At 37.7% G+C, this 21,603-nt stretch overlaps 1 protein-coding gene across 5 annotated transcripts in view; it reads left to right on the top strand.

The window, feature by feature from the left end:
* Positions 1-18,115, top strand: part of PLD5 (phospholipase D family member 5) — a 174,628-nt gene extending 156,513 nt beyond the window's left edge. For all 5 annotated transcript variants that reach the window (XM_027887319.1, XM_027887321.1, XM_027887322.1 and 2 more), the window contains exons 6-10: positions 3,813-4,010; positions 7,509-7,648; positions 8,639-8,804; positions 15,687-15,801; positions 17,793-18,115. In XM_027887319.1, the coding sequence (XP_027743120.1) occupies positions 3,813-4,010; positions 7,509-7,648; positions 8,639-8,804; positions 15,687-15,801; positions 17,793-18,028 (855 nt within the window). In that variant the 3' untranslated portion in view covers positions 18,029-18,115. The remainder of the gene's footprint in view (positions 1-3,812; positions 4,011-7,508; positions 7,649-8,638; positions 8,805-15,686; positions 15,802-17,792) is intronic.
* The last annotated feature ends 3,488 nt before the right edge of the window (positions 18,116-21,603 follow it).

Genomic DNA, 21,603 nt, shown 5'->3' with positions numbered 1-21,603 from the left:
ACGTGCCCTGGAAATGTCACTCACAAGCAACTTTAGCATCCAAATATTTCTGTTCCATTCTGAGGTAATCAAATTTGAGACTCTTCATTTCAGATTTATCTTCCTTAGTTTTATTAAGATTTTGATTTCTTGAGATCTTCTTCACATTAATTTTTCAATGATGTTTTCATTACTGTATTAATTGCTCTTAAAACTCAGGATGAAGAAATACTTTGCCTTAAGAGCTCCTGCCCTGAAGGATTTTACCTTAACAGATACCTCAGATGATGCTTAGCTGCAAGTTTCCATCATGACAAGCTGAGGAGCAACATTCAGATTTTGATTCTCCCAATATAGATGTTTTTCTCTTCTTCTCATCTAAGATTACTTTTTTAAAAAGCCTAGTAATGACAGCAGCTCTCAAACCGAAGAGAAAGTCTTTTTCCTTATCTAGATGTCATACTGCTTCATACTAAATTTGTCACCAGCACATCCTTGCTGCCCCCTATTGCCTCCAGGATGATAGGCTTTGTGATCTATAGGAAAAAGAGCAGTCTCTCCTCACCTCAGAGTATGGGAGTAAAAATAGTCTCAGTGTGGAAGACATTTCTCAAACAGAGGGGTTTTTTTGTCCTCAGACATATTTGGGCTGTGGTACAAGAAAGGAGATGGGTGGGGTTTTACTGCATACACATATTGTTTGCATTTCAAGGTAATGTATCATACCCAAATGGTCACAAAGGCTAACCTATAACCTGGTTTCTTAAGAAAATTCAGTCCACACAACAAGCATCAGAGTTGCTCTCTGCCCTCTTCAGCTTCAGCTTTGAATCTGCTTTTCAGGTTCAGTCAAATTTGAACTTAAGTTCATAAAAACTTAATGAAAATGGGCAGCTGAGTAAAGAGGATAACTGTTTTCCCAGCGAGGGAAAGGAGGAGCCCTGTCTGTATCGTGTTCTAGGGAATCCCCATGGGGGAGAGCTCTTATCATGGCTTCAGAAGCAGGAAAACCTTTGATCAGTGCTTGCTGCCAGAGAAACCAGCTGCAAGATGCAACACCTTGGGCAGGCAGGGTTCATTACTGCACCATAAATACATCTCTTGGAAAGGCTTTGTTCCAGCCTGCAGTCTGAGTGCAGGCACTGCAAATGGGTGAGCAGCAGGGCCTCAGCCAGGGCACCACCTCGGATCCTGCTCCCACAGGAGAGTCAAGTTCCTGTGCAAAATGGGCTGCTCCTTGTGTGCTGCTTGTTCGTGGGGAGAGGCTGGCGGGAAGGCATGGCTAATGCTTCGTTTTGCAGTCAGACTAGGTGGTGATCTGTAAAAATTGCATTTAGCAAAACCCATTAGTGCCCCTGGCTTCCTCCCTGTCTCTGTACATGAGGAAGCACTTAGGCAGAAGGGCAATCCTTTAATTCACAGGGAGAGCACACAGTGCAAGCACTCCTGTTCAGAGGAGAGCTGCTCATGCAGATGCAATCCTGGCAGCTTCTGGTGTGCTGTGAGGACACTATTTTATATTTACTTTTAATAGAAGGGATAAAGTAGAATAGTAATAATGGGACTGATAAATGAAAGAAAAACTGTAACCACATAATTATGTCAGAATCAACTAACAGCCGTGAAAAGCGGATTAAACCACATTATGCAGATAGATGTAACAGAATACTATTAGTAAGTCCTTTGCAATGGCATGCCTGGCAATTAAGAGAGCCATATTGGCAGCACACAGTGAAAACAGTGATAATGTATAGTTAAAAATGTTTGGAGACAAACAGTGCACAGAGTACAGCAACAGCCTAGAAGCGAATACTGAGGAGTGTCCTCAAAGATACCAGCACCCGGAGGAAAACCAAAGATGTTATTCCTAATAGACCCTCTAACTAGGATGTTGGTCATATTTGTATTTATCATCTAAATTAATTTACTGTCTTATCTATAAATGAAAGGCTGCAGTGCAGCAAGTAGTCTGTCTTTTCTGACTATCCGCAAATTTCAGGTTGTGCAGGCTAACAGAGGAATTCCATTTTTTCTTTTGAGTTAAAGAACCTTGCAGAAATATTCTGTTTAAGGCATTAAAAATATTAATGTTCCTGTTATTGCAAGTATTAAGAAAATATTTGGGAATGAGATACCTCAGTATGTGTGTATTCCTTATGTATGTGGTATTTCCAGGTTGGGGACCTGAGGAATGTGTCACCCATGAGTTTCTTTCTTGCTGAAGTATTGGTATTTGTTGTTTCCTCTCACCCACCACAGAAAGAGTCAAAGTTCAATTCTATCCTTCACTTTCCCTCTGCCCACTCTTGCAGAGCAGTTCTCATCTGTAGTCAGGGAGAATTGCACAGGAACAAGCTCTAAGATAACATCAGTGCAGGTTCAGAGTTCCCACAGGCTTTATGGAAAGATACACTTCTGCCAGAAACTAGTCCATGTGACTGGGCAGATCTCATCTAAGGGAATCAAACCTGTGGGAATATTTTGGTGTCAAAGGGTGAGCATGCTGGAAAGCTCATACTCCCTTTATTTTCTTCATCATGCCAGGCAGACTTCACAGGCATGTACCAAGAGAGTTTGCTTGCAGAAAACGAGCATGGATACTTTAACTATTTATCCTACCTGTTGTTTTCAACAGGTTTGTGCAGATTTTCTTCTTGCTTTGTATTAGGAGATGGCTAAACTAGTGTGAAATGCAGGTAATGAGAGGTCAATAGCATCTGGGCCAACAGCAGTGCTTTCCTGAGCTGTTCTAAAGCAAAGAAAGGGAGAGAGTGTGCATGTGGTCACACTTTGATTACAGAAGCCAGGCGATATGTTTGTAAATGAAATTCTGTCAAAAACTTAAGTACTAGGGAAATAAAATTAAAGAAATCTCTGCCAAAACAAGATTTATGATGATTTATGACCAGGAGAAATGCCTTTACTTAAATGAAGAAGTGAGACTGTAGGAGAAGACTGTCTGTAGAAGGCTATAAATGTAATTGTACTCTGATGTTTACGTTTACTTGAACTATTTTTCCTCATAATTTTATGTGAGAATGTTGATGCTTACAGAGTACTTTTCATGAGAGATGAGTTTCATTATCTCCCTTTTAACACATGAAGAAACTGACACCCAGAAATTTGGGGTACCCTAGGTGAGGTACTATATCATAGCCATGAGGGAGGCAAGAACCCAACCTCTTGGTGTCCTAATTGGCTATACTATTTACTGGATCACGCTGGATTTAAGAGCAAAGTAAATTTAGCTACTGATAGTATTAAACACCTGTTATTTCATCCTTTTATTTGAAGCTGGAGCATCATTTCTTCTCCGGTAGCAAAATAACTTCAATCTGTTTCCTTTACCTTTTGCAGGACTCACAGAAAACAAATTGTTCCTGAAGTAAGAAGCTATCACTGATAGTGTGTACTCCTACACAATGCAGAAGAAAGGCTGCCTTTCCTCTAAATAAAATATAAAAAGAGAGTAAAACAGCAGTAAAACAGCCCAGAGTAAAACAGCAACAGCACCTATAACAAACATGGTGTCACTTCAAAATTGTGTCCATCCATGAAGTGTGTTATATTCTATTATGGCATACAGCTCAGTCATACCCTGAATGTGCAAATCCTGTTACAGCTTTTGCCTCCTCTTGGCTTTGAAGATAGAGCTTGTGTGTTTGCCTTTAGAGGACTATTGGTAGGAACGTTCTTGTCATTGGCAGTGATGCTGATGAGCTCAAGGCCCACTTCTGGAAGAGTACCCCTCAGGGACTCTTAGATTCTTGCTGCATACTTCCACAGATCCGTCAGCCAAAATATCACTAACGATATAACTTTTAATTTCATAGATGAAGGAACTTGGCGTCATCGTATACAACTGCAGCTGCCTAGTCCTGGATTTGCAGAGGATATTTGCCCTGTATAGCTCATTAAGATACAAGAATAAAGTACCTCCAAGTTGGTCTAAGAGACTATATGGAGTGTACGATACTCAAAATAAACTGACACTGCAGCTGAACGAGACAAAATCAGAAGCTTTTGTATCGGTAAGTTCTGAAATGAGTTGCAGAGAGGGAGGGGAGGGAAGAAACTTATTTAACCCACCAGATTTTTGGAAGACCTGGAAATTTGACAAATCAGAGTATTTTTTTTTATTTAATTCTGATTTCTGTGACATTTTTCATACATGCAGTTTGCCAGGACTGAAGATGCTGCAGGATTTCATCTAAGTGTTATTCTTTTTCCCTTTCTCTGTAATGTTCACCACTTTTCCACTTGTGTTCAAGAATGATAGGGAAGCCCTTCAAATTAGATTCTTTTATTTACACTAGTAGATATAACATGAATTACTTAGGAGTAAATGAACCATTAATCAGACATAGAAAATAATACAGAATAAGCTTGATATCAGAGCCTGCATTTTTATCGGTGTAATTTACAAGGATTCACCCTGTTCCATTGAAAGCATTTGTACTTCTGTATAACAACATCTACTTCAGCTTTATTTTTAAATGATATTTTAAAACTTCAAGCAGTGATCCCCATGGAAGCACTGTCTGTGCATGTACTTTTAATGGAAAGAAACCGATCAGTCCTCCATCTCAGCAGCGATGTAGCAAAAGTGGAAAAAAGTACACACTGAGATAGAGATGATAAAACATGTGGAGTGTCTTTCATTTTGGAGGTAATTACACAGTATAAAGAACCACTTCAAAATCAGGAATTTAACGAAGTTGCTAAGAGTTACTTTCCATTCTTTACAAATCAAGGGGCAAAACCCTCATTGCTTTATAGCCAGTTATGTCTAAAAGAACACAAGGCATGTAACACACTATTAAGTTGTACAGCCGCTAGCATGGGATATTGGTGCAGATGAGTGGTTAATAAAGGGCAGGGTTTACCTTCACCTGCTGGGAGCCCAGCAATTTTCCACTGTCCAGGATTTTTCATACTCCTACAATCAGTGGAGAGACAGAGAACTATTTGAGAGTGAAAACTTGGAAGTGCCTAAGACAGCCAGAATTAATAGCTGTTTGAAAATATGGACACTTCCATTGATTCTGGAGAACCTTAAGGACTAGCTTAAATGAGAGACTGACTTTTGGACAGTTAGCAAATGTGCTGTGAAATTAAATCCTACTCCTTTCTAAGCAATGTGCAAGAAATGGAGAAATCCTGCTGAAAGTCAGTCCTGCAGAGGCATACAGAATGGAAAGCTGGTTAAGGCCAAGTTTAAGGAATCCAGGATCCTAGACAAAGGCAAGTGGAGAAAGACTCTACAAAAACTGATTTTTTGCAGTTTACAGAGTGTTCACTTCCTCCCTGTTATTTATATTTTCCTTTTCCTTTCCCTTCTATTCCTGTGAGTAATAGAAGCTGCTTCTCTTAAAATTTCACTTCACAAAACAAAAGGAAGGACTTGCTGGTACTCAGAAGCTCAGATCATTGAAGTCCAACTCCAAGAGTGATCTGAATTTGTAACCACAGCCCACTTGGGCTGGTTCTTCCTTCTTGAAAACAGGCTACTATATTTATACATTTAACTGTATTTAAATCACTTTACACTTTTTCCTTGAGTCAGAATTCATTCTTTGAAAATATATTTCATTTTCAGTGTTTGTGCTGTATAAAACAACCATGACACACAGTCATTAATTTTTTTTGTTGTACTTGGGAATCATCGCTTAGTGTTTCTTAGCAACAAAATCATCTTCCAGCCTGGCTGATAAAGTGTAAGAGGTTTTGGTTGTTTCTTTTAGTGTTCAAGAATGGATCTGGAATATTGGTCTTGAAATCTTGCTACAGTTAATTTTCTAGTATTTTCTCTGTTGTAAGTGTTGTTAATCCTTAAGAACACCAGTCAGTTATTAAGAAACCACTGTAACAGGCAGTGTATTGAAATAAAGTAAGACTAATAAAAAAAACCTGGATCTGTCCCTAAAGGAAACATACCAGTCTGGGTGTCATCTGGGACCCAAGCAAGTAACAAAGGTGAGAAGGTGATACAGCACTAGGAAGGCAGCAATCTGCCTTTAAGAAAAAGACAAGTGGCACCTGCTCCAGCTGGTTAAAGTGCCTTCAACAACCTCTCTCCCAGGAACGCTGTTGCCTGTGAACAACTTGACAGGTGGCTCCACTTTCCTCTACCTGCTTGTGCAGAAGAGTAGAAAGTCCAGGGCCTGTCTGCCACAGATGGGCAATTTCTGCTGGCTTTACCTTGCTGCCTGACACCTTTGACAGCCCTTGATACAAGGCAGAAAAGCTGAAATACAGGCTTACCACTCACTGGCTCAGTACTGGGTAATTTATGCCCGAAGCTAGGTTTTAAAGATAAGTTTCTTGCAAAACTGCAGCATGTCCCTGCAACAGTGCCTGAGTAAATGGGGACTCTGTGTGGAACTTTAAATAGAACTAACATAATAGACTTGATTCCTGCTCACAAGTGAAGCATCAGGCTCATGTGGCAAGAACATATAGACACTCCAGCCAATAGTAACCAGTCCTGGGGCTCTTTGGAACAAAATTCTCTGAAATGTGGTTATGCCCTGCTCCACTTGGCAAGTTTAGCAGAAGGTTGTTTGATTTATTCTGGGTGGTGCGTGGGACAAACAGCAAAATTCTCAGGAGGTTAATAACAAAGTTTTTCTTGCAAACTTGAGAACATCAGGGTAGAATAAGCTACTGGAAAATTTTGAAATGTAACCATTTTGGCTGGAAATGTAAGAGCATAAAAAAATTAAGAAAATGTATAAGGGAAAAGAAAGAAAAAGAAATGATAAAAGTAGAAAACTATATAGACACCACCCATGGGTACAGTGATGAGACTTGATGGTTGGATTTTACTGGTCACAAAGTCCAGGGGGTTAATATTACACCCAGGCTCGGTGGGAAAGCCCAGGTACCTCCCTAGATAACTCCCTGGGGCAGGGAGTTTTACACTGGATGATGTAATACTGTGGGACACTTCAGGAGTCTTTGACGGTTCATGTCACCGTCTAAGATGTTACAGCTGCCTCTTACATCAGCATAGCTGAGTCAATTATGGCCTATTGGACAGGATGAATACCTTCAGGTTTATGGGGGAATACCCCAGTAGTTCCCTGGAAGCAAGTTTTCACAGTTAAGCCACTTGTGTAGGGACACTGGCATTATGAAAAGCAGTATCTCACCTCGCAGGATTGCCTTATTACTGGCCTCTTCCCTTATCTGGCTCAAAACCCAGCTTGTGGCCTCTGATGATGGGTGTCCATCCCGTCTCCACCTGGGCAGTTACTTTGTGAATTGTCAGCAAAGCACTGGGCTGCTTTCACAAATATTTGAGTCATTAACCATTAACACTGCAGTCTCTCACAAAGGTGTACTTCAACTAGAGCTTTCTGATGACAGTTGATGTTTTGAAGTTGTGTCTTTGCATTTTCCCCACAGTTACATGTAATAGGTGAGGCTTTTGAGGGGCAAGTAAGCAAATACCTCTCCTTTGTAGCTTTGAGTATTCTAGCAGGACAGTTGAAGTTCTCAGTTAATAATAACTTTTCCTTTCACAGAATTCACCTAAACTCTTCTGCCCAAAGGACAGAGTCCTGGATATTGAAGCTATATACAGTGTTATCGATGATGCCAAGCAGTTTGTATACATAGCCGTCATGGACTACTTGCCAATCGTCATTGACACCAATGCTAAACGGTGAGTGTCCAGGACCAGCTAGTTATCATGATGCCAATAAGGTCTGCTGGAGACAATGAACCCACAGGAGATTAGTTACTACTGTGGACCAATTTCTTGGGGCCCAATTCTGCTCTTATTGAAATCAGTGAGAGTTCTGCCATTGACTTAAATGGGAGCAGAATGGGGACCTAAGAAGACAATTCCATTGCTGGGTCCTGAGCTTTGGATCTGCCTGTTGAGGGAGATCAGAAATTGTCTAGTCTGACCATCTGGACTGGGACCCAGGAATACAACAATCTGTTTATACATGAGTCCTATTTCTTACACTATTATACTCCTTTTCTTGAGACCACAGCTACTGGCATTTTATGAGTATCATAGATATTCATATGAGAGACAGAGAGAGTGCGTGTGTGTGGTAAGAGAGAAATAATGTATTCTGAGTTCTTGTATACAGTGTGGGGGATGTCATTATTTTATTGATATACACATAAAAGTGAAAATTCCAAATTCCCAGTTCATAGAAGGGGGAAAAAAGGTGGCACTCAGGAAGAGATTCGGTGATCCAGTTCCCTTGCACAACTCTCAGAAAATCCCTCTGTCTGGGCTGGTCAGCAGCGCCCTCTGGTTGTGGCTCCTTGTGCTGCTGCTCCAGCCACAGGCAGAGAGGGGACACGGGAACAACTCTCCAAAACAGCGGTGGAAAAGGCACCTGTATTTTGTGAAAATGTCTTGGCACATACGCAGGTGGAAGATGTACTCATCTATCCACCATCTCGCTGTCCCCACTGTGATGGTAACAGTTTTGGTACAGGGCTGAATGACAGAAAAAGGGATGCTGGCAGATCTGTTTAGTGAGAATCCCTTTAAATAAGAGCAGCGTTCCTTCAGTGGACAGAAAATGAAATTCACATGTGCATTTGTTTTCTCTATAATGTCTAGACTTAGCTGCATAAAAATCCAATTTTTAAAACATTTCTCTGAATATATTGTATTTTTTCTCCACAGGTACTGGCCATATTTAGATGGGAAGATAAGAGAAGCATTAGTATTACGAAGTATTAAAGTACGACTTCTCATAAGTTTCTCAAGAGACACAGACCCCCTTACTTTTAACTTTGTTTCATCTCTGAAAGCTATTTGCACTGAAGTTCCAAGCTGTAGTTTGAAAGTTGTAAGTATAATCCATATTGCTTTAAAAGATAAGATATTCTCCACCCCCCAAAAAGAATCAAGAGAACAACTGAGAAGCCTTTTCTGTTGGTATCAAAGTCTTTGAGTTTAATTAAATAATATAGGAAATAATATAATGAACTCAATTTACTCCTAGTAGTAACAAATAGAAATTAAGACAGAAAAATAGATTGATGTCAAAAGGTAGTCTGTGTGGTGGACAGCCCATGTAAAACGCTTCATCTGGTCTTTCGCAGCAAAGCTAAGTGAGCCATAGTCATAGGTCATGTTTATGCTGTCTGATAAGAGTAAATCTAATAGTACAAAAATAAGTTTTAGTTTGGATTCATGTAACCTTGCTGTTCAGCTGTGTAAGCATCTACTTTTCCTTCAGTGAAGTGCAAAGTATGGGAAAAAATAATGAAGATTTTACATTAAATTCAGTCTATAAATTCAGACTTGTGAAGACTAGAATAACCATTATGCGGCAACATTAGACATGCAGTACAGGAAAGTGAGAAATACCATACCTATTACATTTGTATTAGAGAGAAGAATATATGGTAAGTACTACTTTCAGTTTGCTACAGTTCATTTTTATGAAATTAGGGCATACTGGAAATCCACCATCTTGGATCAACCTTTTTTTTTTTTTTTCTTTTTTTTTGGTGTGTGTTTTTTGGGGGTTTTGGTGTTTTTTTTCAGGTAATTCTCTCAAATAGTCTGAATTATTTAGATTTCTTAAACTGATAATCCATTTAATAATTCTGGCTTTTTGCAATCAACAACTGTAAAAAACAAGTACTATGTGTTATACACATTAAGTGGCATTTATGCACATCTAGAATTTTTCTTATAACAGATGTTGTTATTACAAATTTCCTAAGTAAACAAGCAGCATAAAGTGTGATTTAAAGTCAAAAAACTCCTTACATGGCTGACATTGCTTAACATGCTTCAATTTTGAGTAACTTCTAGCTTATTTCATATTTATCACCAAAATTCTACTTATGGATTCAAAATCATTTTTTATTTAAGTGGTACCTAATGCTCAACATACTTATATCCATTTCCATCTATTTTCAGCAGATAAAATCTTTTGTACAGAATTTATCTTGTCAAGAACTACATGCTAAAAGGAAAAAAAAAATTTACTTCTAGACATCTACTCTGGGTAGATAGTCTAGCTAGAGTATCTGCAGTTAGAAAATACAAATAAAACTTCCAGTAAAAAAAATAAGACCACCCCAGGTATAGGTAGTTGTAAAGGTACAACACACTTCAGTTACCTTTGCTGGGCATCACATGTTCCCCACTCTGGGTAAGTCACTGTCTTAAATAAACCTTGATATGAGCAATAGGCCAAGGCTCTGAGTTTGCTGGTATCTATTTGATTTTGACTGAAAAGTGTGCCATAGGCTCCATATCAGTATTCTTTTAATTCAAAAACATGTCAGATGAGCAATGTTTTTTTTTAAAGCTGTATTTCTTTTGCCTTCATCTGTTATAGCCAGGATAAAAGGGAAACAAAACTGTGTGTGTGTGTATGGAGGATGAGGATTAGGCTAACAAAATTAAACTTAAATCTTTTGAATTACTGGAAAATTCTGCTTTTCCCTTTTGGTTCTGCCTTGGCTATGAGAAAACATAAAGTCAAACTAAACTCTGTACAGAAAATACTGTCATTCAGACACACAATGTATGTGTTTATATACAAGATCACTGAAATTTTAAGATAAACTTGTTACAAATTCTGATTGAAATTATAATTGAAATTGCTAAGTTGTCCCAATACCTCTGTATTGTTTTGACCAAAATGTCACACACACATGCACCACATGACCTCCTATCCCCCACCCGTTGTACTGTTCTTTTGGGAATAATATATTCAAGTCCTACAAAGCATAATCAGTAACTTTTTCATTTAGCTTTTGATTTTTGATCCCTGTGATATGCCTTGTTGCGACTGATTTTATATTTTATTTTTTTTTTTCAATCTCTATGGAACAACCAGTTTGGTTTTAAAGTTTCCAGTGAGTGCCAATGGCTGGCTGCAGCTACAGGGTTACACTGGTTTGCCAATGGCAGGAGGCTGAGGTACACCGTCATCTTAGAGAAAGGCGATGCAGATTTAATTTCTGTTAGATGGGAATCTTTTCCTTATTTCCCTTGTTGTCTGAGCAGGCCAGTGGAAGTTTTGGCATGCCCTAACTGCAAGTATGTAGTTAGAAACAGGGCACTGCAACCTTATTACACTTAGCAGTGTCTTGATCAAAGCCAGCCACCATCCGCTGTGGATGAATTTTCCAGTCTGCTGTGGAGGTCAAGGATGAAAGGGACTGCAAGGCATGGTTTTCTGGCTGTGAACACTGAGTTAGTTGTAACAGTGTGCTCTATCTAGAAGCAGGGATTTTTTTTTCTTTTCCTTTTGCCACAAAACTTTGATAATACTCGACAACGATGTCATTGCAGTTAGAAAACAGTCCCTCATGCATTTCTCAGCATCTCAGAGTCCAACTCACATAAGCATTAATAACTACTGGGGTCAGCTGAAACTGTTTTGAGAGTGCAAACTCAATGGAAGTACTCTGAAGAAAATTGCTGGGAAAAACTTGCACAGAGAAAGCTATGTTTGAGAACTAAATAACACTATAAGCACACAGCCAAATGGCAAGGAATAAACTGCACACCAAACTGCTACTCAGTCAGGGAGCTCTGTCCAATGCACTGAACCAATGTGATCATGAAATTAAAGCTTGAACCATAAAGGGCAAGATCAAGGTGAAGAGCTCACCCTTGTACTTCTTGGGACCTTAATTACTGTACTCCTTAAGTTTTGCACACTTGACCCCATAAATGTATCTTCTGTGCACGAATGCCTAGTCCAGCTCTCAAAGGAGCAGTAGAAAGGGGCCAGCTCTGTTGGATGCAATGCTGAACAGAGTGTGTTTTTGAAAGACCTGCAAAAAGCAGGACCTAGAACAAAATGTCTTTCGACAACTGGAAACCACAATGGAGTGGCATGGAACAGCTGTGTATGTACAACACAAGTTATTCTTGAGCCTCCACATGAATCTATTTTTGAGTTGTGCAGTGTATTCCTGCTCAGGTAAGAGGAAGGTAAAACTGAACCTTTCACTAATTCTCAGAAAGACAGAAATGCTCTATGAGTAAACAGTGTTATGAATTAACTATGAAACCTTTGCTCCTAAGCACTGATTTAATTTTAAAGCTCAGAACTCCTCAAATAAGAATGGAAAGATTAATGAAATGTTAGGAGTAGGTAGAGTATTATTAACACAGTACTTTTGCTGAAGGCACGTCGGAGAACATTACACTGTGCTGCTTAATGCCAATCCTGGTTCACTTGCTCATCTAAGTGACATTTGTGTTTTCTGTTTGTGAGGGCAGATGATTTTCCCTAATGGTGTCCATATTCCCAAGGAGTCAATGCCTTCTCTGCTATTGCTGGAGAACACATTACATTTCCAAGCCTTCTATCCTTTCCTGCCTGAAATTTTCTCTCTTACAAAGTTATTATACAAACAGCACACTAATGTATCATATCTCAACTCAGCACATCAGCTCAATCTATCTCAATTTGACACCTCTAAGCTTATGTTATTATTTTTACATCAAGGTATGTAACTTTTTGCTAAGTCTCCTAATACTGCTGAGAAGACAGCTTGTTATGTTTTTTTTCCTAGCACTGAATACTTTGCCCATTTGCCTGTTCTAGACTATTCCCAGCAATGTTAGTATTGGTCACACCATATCATCCGCATCCCTGTGAAGAGGTACTGCAAGTACCCCGATGGATACCCTTATGGCTGCTGGCTGTTTCCATTCCAATTTTGTTGTGCTGGAAAAAAACATGAACATTTTCTTCTGGCTTTTTCCAAAAATTTGAGACCCTTTCAGAAAGATTCAGACCCATTTCTGGCTTTCAGTGTGGGCGCATGTTTGTAGAGCAGTTACTCAGGCACACAGTTGCAGTCTGGATGTTGTCAAAGAACATAATATCTAGCAAACTCTCCTTTATGGCTGCTAAGGGGGTTTGTTCTAATCTTTTAAGAAGTGTGATGCTGTAATTATTATTGATTATAAAAATCTGTAATTAAAGGTATGATTTCTCCAGGCAGCTGAGTTAGCTGTGAATGTACAATATAAATCTAATTTAAAGAAAAGATAATAGACTTTTACATAGAATATTCTTTTTTTTTTAATGCCCTTTATAAAGCAATCACTCAAGCAATTTGCATTGCTGTGCTTGTTTTTGAATTCATAACACTATCTTTGGAATTCTGCTAGCATTTGAACTCATTACAAAAATTAAGTGTGGAACATAACAATGCCATATACAGGTAAGTAAGCATGGAGTAGCATACAAATTTCAGAGACTTTAAGGTAACAACTTTGTGACAGCTATCAGTCACAAAGCTGCATCCTACTGCTATCCAGTATTCTGCACTGAAAAAATACTGAATTTATTTCTCATGCACTAAAAACCTGCTTCAGTGCTGTTAAACAAATTTCTTTGTCCTAGGTTTCCCTCAGTAAAGTCTTACACAACATCTGATTCCAGGAAAAAATAATTTGATAATTGAGTGGTACAGCAATGGGAACATTTCAAGCTAAGTGCCTCCAGAGAGGGACCCAAACCAAGGGAATCCCTGGGCTTTGATACCCTTACAGTCTATGCACCCGTTCACTTGCCTGGCATGCACCTTCTGGTCTGATGGTGAATTTTGGTTTGGGTTTTCCAATGCCTTATTGGATTCTTTCTCTGCCGAAGCAAGCAGGCTGTTATCTCCTCTTATCTTGTGGAACTGCAGCCTCCTTATCTTCTAGTTTATACTTCTTGTGCACTAGCTTAGTTGGCTAAGCACAGGAAACCCAAAAGTCCTTGATTTAGAGTAGGCTCTGCTTAGCAATAACTAAAACATCCGTATTATCAGCATTATTCTCCTGCTAAATTCAAAACACAGCACTGTACCAGCTACTAGGAAAATTACTGAGAAAATTAACTCTATTCCAGCCAAAAGCATGTATCTAGGTGAAAGTTCACAGCTTGTGACCCAAGGTTTCAGCAGATCTTAGCTAAGCTACTCATGCTAAACAAGTAAAGCTAAGCAAACAGCATACTAAATCAAACAAAATTGTAACTCTGACTTAGTTAAAACTTACTTATTAAACGAAACAACTAGTATTTCTCAACAAGCCCTAATAAACTTCCATCATGGCAGGTAGGGGGGATGTGTGTCAGTCGAAGCACAGAGACTCTCCTTAGCGCTGAAATCAGCAGGAGCCTGGATTGATCTTGGTATTTTAGACAGAGTCCTTCTAAGCACTTTTGGTACAACCTCTGACACCATAAAATTTACCCCAATATATTTTCCAGTGGGAAGGGAGATACTCTAATGGAGTCCACAGCACAAAGTGCTAGGTAAACAGCAGCCTCTGGGCTACTCTACTTTTTGTCTGCAATTAAATAATTTTGATTAGCTTTGGTAGTAATAATTGCAGATAAGTCTGGTCAGAACTTAAAACAGAATTCTCCAAGGAAAACCAAACTGTAATGACCTTGACTCATGATGAAGTGGATTTTCTGAATGAGTATTTATATGCAGTCCTGAAGCAACCAGTTGTATAAAACCTAAACTTGGTGTTGCTGTTCATTGGTAACAACACATTTTGCAATAGTCAAGCAGTTTACTGCAAACAAGCTTGAAACCCACCTACATTATCAGCCAGGTAAAGAATCCTTTCTAAAACCAAGCACCCATGTGCTGTGCATACAGCCATACTTGGATTAATCGAACTGAAGATGTTGTGTACCGAGGAGACCACCACAGTGCAATGAGTTTGGCGTTGGACACTTGAGCTATCCAAATTAGTAGGACTATTCTGAAAGACATCTCTGTAACCTAAAAGGATTTGTTCAAGGTTTATATCAAGGTTTAAGAGATGAATTGTGGAAAATAGACCCCTAAGAACGATTAAGGAGTTTTGGGATGGATTCTTTTCCACCCCAAAGTGTGTGCACTCTATAGCCAGTACTTTCGCCAGTCATCTATTGTGAATTAGGTTTGTTTTAAGGATCTCACCATCGCTTCAGTCAAAGTTTTCCAGTTAGGCAGTAAATATTTACCTTCACCTTCACCATGTTATTCTCTACTTCGGGTTTTGGAATCTATGTTTAGCTATTAGTTTTCTTGCTGAAATAAACATTACTTATATTGGTACTGAACAGAAAAGGAGTTCATATAGCTCCAAAATGAAAAATAAACAAACACACAATCAAATAAATAAATAAATCTTGCTCAGACTTCATCCTCCAGGGTAAAACAGATGTATTTTCCTCTTGTTGCCTGCTACATTTGATCTCTTCATATCAAATTTAATCCTGAGAAGCTTCTAAGTTTCTGAAGTTTCCTGTTGGAAACTATGCAATGTGTGATGTAGAGGTATTAGCTACTGCTGTACCTGCCAATCTAGATCCTGAAGCAGACTTCAGACTTCAATGTCCTTTGACAAATGAGGAAGCAAACTAAAGAAAAGTTCCTGGCTCCAAGCAGAACACAAAGATGGGGGTTTTTTGTTCATTTCACAGCCTTTACCACCTGGCACTGTATTTCTTTTCACATGCAGTAGCCACATACCTTGTATAGATCAGAATGCCAAGGCAAGAATATCATAAGCTGTGAGAATTTACTACGAAATACAGTGTGCAGTGTTTTATTAAAAAACAGTTGGCTAGAAAAACTCGAGCTGTTCTGTAGCACTAACTCATTTTCAACAAAGATTAGAGAACAAGCCGTACTTTTTTTGTCTCTTATAGAGCAATGCTCATTAACCTGTGCTCCATTCTATTTTATGGCAGAAATTCTTTGACCTTGAGGAAGAGAGTGCATGCTTTCTTAAAGAACAGAAGAACACTTCCCTTCCCAAATTAAATCGTAACAAATATATGGTGACCGATGGAGCTGCATATATTGGTACGTAACCACATTTCAAGAAATTCTAGTTAGTATCCGAAAGCCAAAAAAAACACTTCTTTGTAGATGAGCAATCCACAGATGATTCGTTTATTAATAGTTCATTTCTTTGGGAACCTGGATGAAGATTGAGCTTTGGGCCTCTTCCCATTTAAAAACTTTTCTTCCCCTATGAATCAGTTTCTCAAAACACACATTCTGTTTTTGGTATTTTAAAACACACCAAAACCACAAATATAGCACCATTTATGAAGCAGAAACAACTTGGATTATTAGTACATTCTCTTGTTTCTGCAATCCAGTGAGGATGGAGTGTTCTCCATTTCCCATGTTTTGGGATATGGTCAATCCTGCTAAATATTGTACAGATGCCTTTCATCTTCATCTTCTGAAGTCTTATTCTGTTTCCTATAATGACATTTCAGACACCCTCCTAACATTAGGTACATGTGCAATTGGTATTTTGGGTTAAAGGTGTATTTAAGTAAAGTTGTTGTATGGCAGCTAGCAAAAGTTCGTCACCAGTCAAATGCTCACTGAATGCAGGCTGAAAACTCCCCTTTAAAAAATCTGAGTTGTACATAAGCTTACAGGATCAGAAAACCATTGCTGAATTAAAAAGCAACTCATGACATTTTAAAAAGCCAGGAGACAAAACATGCATTCTGATATGCTGCAGCTTGATGCTTTCGGGATCTTACTGACTCACTGCAAAGCGCTCACAGCCTGTGATGGCAGAGGCAGTGGGGAAGGGCAAAGGCTGCAACCCAGAAGCACAGCCCATGCACACACCAACAAGTTGTGCAGAGATACAACTAAAATCTACTCTGAAAAGCCCACCTTGATGGGCTCTAAACACACACACCTACCTTAACTTATCCAAATCTTAATTTTGACTGCAAATACTGCAGCTCATTCCTCTCATCTACCAAAGACTTTTTTTGAGCCCCTCCCCCAACATTATTTTTCCACTACATTTTAAATCCCTTCACACAGGCAGATCAAATCTCAGAACCTTGGAACCCATCTACACAGCATGGATTCTTAGCCAAGTTAGGGTTTTTTTCTTTCCCATTGTCCTTGCATTCTTAGCTGCAGATAAATAAAGAAAAAGGAATTATCAAAGCTTTGTGAAAGTAGTACAAATACGTGCTAAGGACATGATATATCTTTTACTTGAAATCACAGGAAAAAACGTCCTTTACAATGAGGCTTCAATTTACCATCCTTGACAACTTTAGAATTCTTAGCATTTTCTGCTGAAGTAGCTGAAATAATGCTCAAGGGTATAAATTTCTCAGATACCTTCATGTTTTAGGTACTATTTTAAAATATGATCTCTAGTTAACAGCATTGTTTCTCCAAAATACTGCATGTGTTTTGCATATATAATTTAAAATACTTACAGTTCTAGTGAGATGAAAAGAAGTAACCACAATAGTTAGTTTTCCATTAGTCCAGTTATGCTCTTTGCCTTGCTATCACCAGGATTTGAAGTGCTCATTTGTTACCTTAGATTTCAACGCAGGTGGTAATAATTGGCATAAAAAAATAACACCTATTTTTCTTTCCTGAAATAGTATCTCTCAGTGGGTAACCTGTAAAAGATCTATTGGTTTGGAACTTAAATTGTTTATACAGCAAAAAAAAAATTCATTCTTGGCACTGAAACGGCCAATGAGGAAAGTAAATGGAGTAATAATACAATATATGCAAAAAGAGGAGCAAAATAGTTTTGAATAAATAGAAGAAACTGTTTTCACTTATGAAGGCTTAGAGCTGTTAAACTTCCAGAAACGACTTTCACTATGCAAGGTATTGTAATGGAGTTTTTTCTTTCCTGTTAATATAAAAACCTCATTTCTGTCTCTTCACTGGGGGAACTGATAGTGTTTCATGCTGGATTGCCTTTAGGGAGATTGGGGTTTTTTTGTTTAGTTCTTTGCTTTTAACGTTAGAAACTCATTGTATATTCCTGCCTTTACTTGTAGGTAATTTTGATTGGGTAGGAAATGCTTTTACGCAGAATGCTGGAGCTGGCCTTGTTATCAACCAAGCAGACACGGGGAACAGCACAAGCATCATTAAGCAACTCAAGGCTGTTTTTGAAAGGGACTGGTATTCACATTATGCCAAAAGTTTACAACCAACAAAAATCCCAAACTGCTTTAATCACAAACTTAATAAAGGAACTTCAAATAAGACTGCCATGAGCAATGCAAATTAGAAAGACTATTTTACTGTTTAGTATGGCAATGAAGAATTACGTTGGGGTGTAGCCTTCTTTCATATTTACAGACAAAAGACTTAAAAAGCAAAAAAAAAAAAGTTTGGTCGGGGGGGGTGTTTTTAGGAAAAAGCACACTTATAATAAAACTGTCTAAACTATATTCTCTATATTGAATTATTTAAGATGTTCAAATTTGTTACTTCTGACACTGAATGTCATTTCCACTTCCATGTTAATTTTAATGTTCTGCATTTGAATTCAAGAGCGTATATCAATCTTTCTGTTTAAGGACTTTCCCTAATTGCCAGGTTAGGCTAGAACAAACCTGGAGGCAAAATGAAGATTCAAGATATGAAATGGCATTCTAAGATCAGTTATTATTGACATACAAATAGATGGTAGGTTTACTGTATTAGAAAATATAAAGGAATAAGCAAATTTTCACCCATATAAATCATTCCCTTTAAATAACTACCTAGTCATACAAATACTTCCCAGTTTCAAGCATTTTGTTTGAGTATCACTATTCCATGTCTTCTAACTAGCCTTAAAATACATTAGAGTTAGGACTGGTAATTCATTCATCTGCTAACAGAATGAGAAGATTTTGAGGGATTGGGGTTGGCATCATTGAATTTGTTATATTCCCTAAAGCCTCTCAGATAAATGGATTTTTTATTAAAATAATGTGGATTCCTTTCAGCATAATAGTTATTTCCAATTACATGCATTTCACCTAACAATGAAAATCTCTGGATTAACAGCAAAGACCTAGGACTGTTTTTCTTTTACCTTTTTGTAATCTCAAGAATATTTTTTCCCTAAATTAAATATTTATCAAATGTGAGTCAGCAGTTGCATGATGACTCATTATCAAACCAATGCACACCTAAAAATCAAATACTGCTTTTTTTAGAAAGGTCAAGGCTTATGCAAAATCATGCAATAATTGTTGTTAAATGATCATATAGAAATTTTGTTTGATTTTTACACCTGGAAGTGTTTTCTTTTCTAGCTTTTAAAAAATAAAACTTGTGAAATGGCTTCTTTTGTTAAAATATCATCTATATAGGTAAATATATCTGCATGGACAGAAAAGTGATGCCTTCATTTAGGCCACAGTTTCAATTGATGTCAAAAGTGTGCCTCTACAATCACAACTCACTTGCACCAAGAAGCAACTGAGAAGTTCTGTAAAAGTGTGACTTTGCTCTTTAAAGAAATATACAGAAATGCTTGACAACAGATTCTTCTCCACTTCATCACAGTTTCAGCATAAAAATGTTTCATTACTATCCCTCTGCTTCCAATGAAAAAATACAGCTATGAAAGAAAAACTGCATTCTGCATTTTGTTAAATATTCACAGAACCTTTTCCAAAATGGCAACTTTTCTGTCTCACCTACTGAAAGCACACTTTGAAAGCAGTGGGCGAAAAAGAGAAGGAAAACCAACCATGTTCCAATGTATTATTTTAATCTTAAGAAGAAGTTAAAAATCTACCTTGATTTTCAAAATATAGGTTTTACTTACAAGGTAATAAATACAAATTTATTTTATAGTGAGCACAGCTTAGGAAATTCTAATCAGGCAACATATACAAATTCAAGTTGTCAGCTGGAGACACCCCACAAAACTAATTATGACCTCAAAAGGCACACTTTTGACAAAGAATGTTTCTTTTGCAATCGCAAAGATTTACATCATCTTACTGAAAACAATGGCAAAGAAAAAATTTTTAAAGTTGTCAACTTTTACAGAAAATAATTTGCACAACTCTAATACACAATAACATGCTCTGGTATTCAGATAAACACATGCCATGTATTAGTCTCACACACCTAGAAAAGTGTATATTCTGGCATTCTTATAAGATACAAATATTAAAAATGAAAAAGTTTTTCTGAGTTGCTATGAGGAAAGATCTTTGTTAAGAGAAGTTTCTGGATTTTCTTCCTTCTGTATATAACTTAAGAGTATGCATAGCAAGTGTGGGAGAGAGATCCTCAGCACTTAACTTACTTGTTCTGGGGTTTTTTATTTGTTTAAGGAGTTAATATTAGTCCAGACTAATTTATGGTGAAAATTTCAGCCAAGTTATACCATCAATAAATTTAATATTATGAGTCAAAAGTTAAAAAAAACTAACCAAAACAATCAAAAAGCCCACCACATTTTTAAAATCCAGTTGAGATAGTTGTACAGTTTCTGAGATGCCCATGGATGGGTGATTTTAAAGCTTCATATAAACTTCATGCAACATTCTTACATAAAACAGAAAATAATTCAAGCAAACAAAAAACCCCACTGTCTGGATTTGTTAATCATAGCACCTAATGGCAATAATATACAGGAATGAATCAATGTCGGGTTTTTTCCCTATTGCATTATGAATACTGGAAATGTGTGAAGTTTTTAAAATGACATCTTGTATAAATAATGGAGGATCTTGGTGGAACAGAAATTTGTCAGGTGATACAGCTAAGCTATATGTTTACAAAGCAGGATTTAGTAATGAAATCAGACTGTGGAGTTACCCCTGATTGATTTAGTATACCAAATGAATGGTTCAGATACAGTAGTTTTACTGCATCGATCCTAGAGAAATACAATCATGAATACTAACAAGATCCATTAATTTATAAATGCATTCTTATTGGCTTGATAAACAAATTATTGGTGCTTCAATGACCCCCCTGAAAGAGATGATACATAAGCATGGTAGTATGTTTTGCTTTTAGTAATGGTAAAGTTTTGGTGGTTTTGAACAACTTTTAATGTGAAATACCCATTAGCCATTCTACAAACAGACTGGAGACTCAAATTTCATTTGGTATAAAATATGGATTAATACTTTAGTAACTGTTTAGAATGGCATCAGCTCCAAAGTTGTACAGACAGTTTTGTTCTATTACATTAGCCAAAAGACAAAGTGCATCCTTGGACTTCAGCAAATATGAAATTTAAAATACCAGATTCTTTTTTGAAACTGTTTAAGGGGATTATAGCCAATTATTTGGTTTGTGTCAGTGCTGTTACTGCTTAACTAGATTTGCCACAACAGCCTCGATTCTGGCTTTAGACCCTTCTACCACTGTAATAAATCTGGAGCAAATCCACTGCAGTGATTTCACACTAGTTTAGCAGGGATCAGAATCTAAACTAGTTTCCTCTTGCTTTAGCTCTCCTGAGTATCACCATTGCCCAGGCTATTTCCAAACGTGATGGAGATTTGCATTCAGTGGTTTCTCACAGATCTCACAGGCATAATCCAAAAGATGCACTTTCTCTAGTCCCCTTCTAACTGGCATTGGTAACTCTGTCATATTAAAGGCATTTCCTAAACAGAACGGTTTTATTCTTAAAGAATATAGACTGTAATGGTTGTTTGCTGCAAACATTTACTAGTGCCTTATTCATACAAGCTTTTGTTTAACTGTTCCTCACATGAAGTCCTGCTAAAGATCTTGTGTCTAGTACTGAAGCATACAGTGAACTTCTAAAGTAAGAAGACTACATATTGTGATGTTTACAGTTTAATACCTAAAACTAGTCACAAAAAGACAAAAACT

Source organism: Empidonax traillii, unplaced genomic scaffold (assembly GCF_003031625.1).
Source record: "Empidonax traillii isolate 1590-97213 ecotype Southwest subspecies unplaced genomic scaffold, ASM303162v1 scaffold206:size1282135, whole genome shotgun sequence".
Taxonomy (NCBI): domain Eukaryota; kingdom Metazoa; phylum Chordata; class Aves; order Passeriformes; family Tyrannidae; genus Empidonax; species Empidonax traillii.
This window is presented reverse-complemented; position numbering and strand designations above follow the sequence as displayed.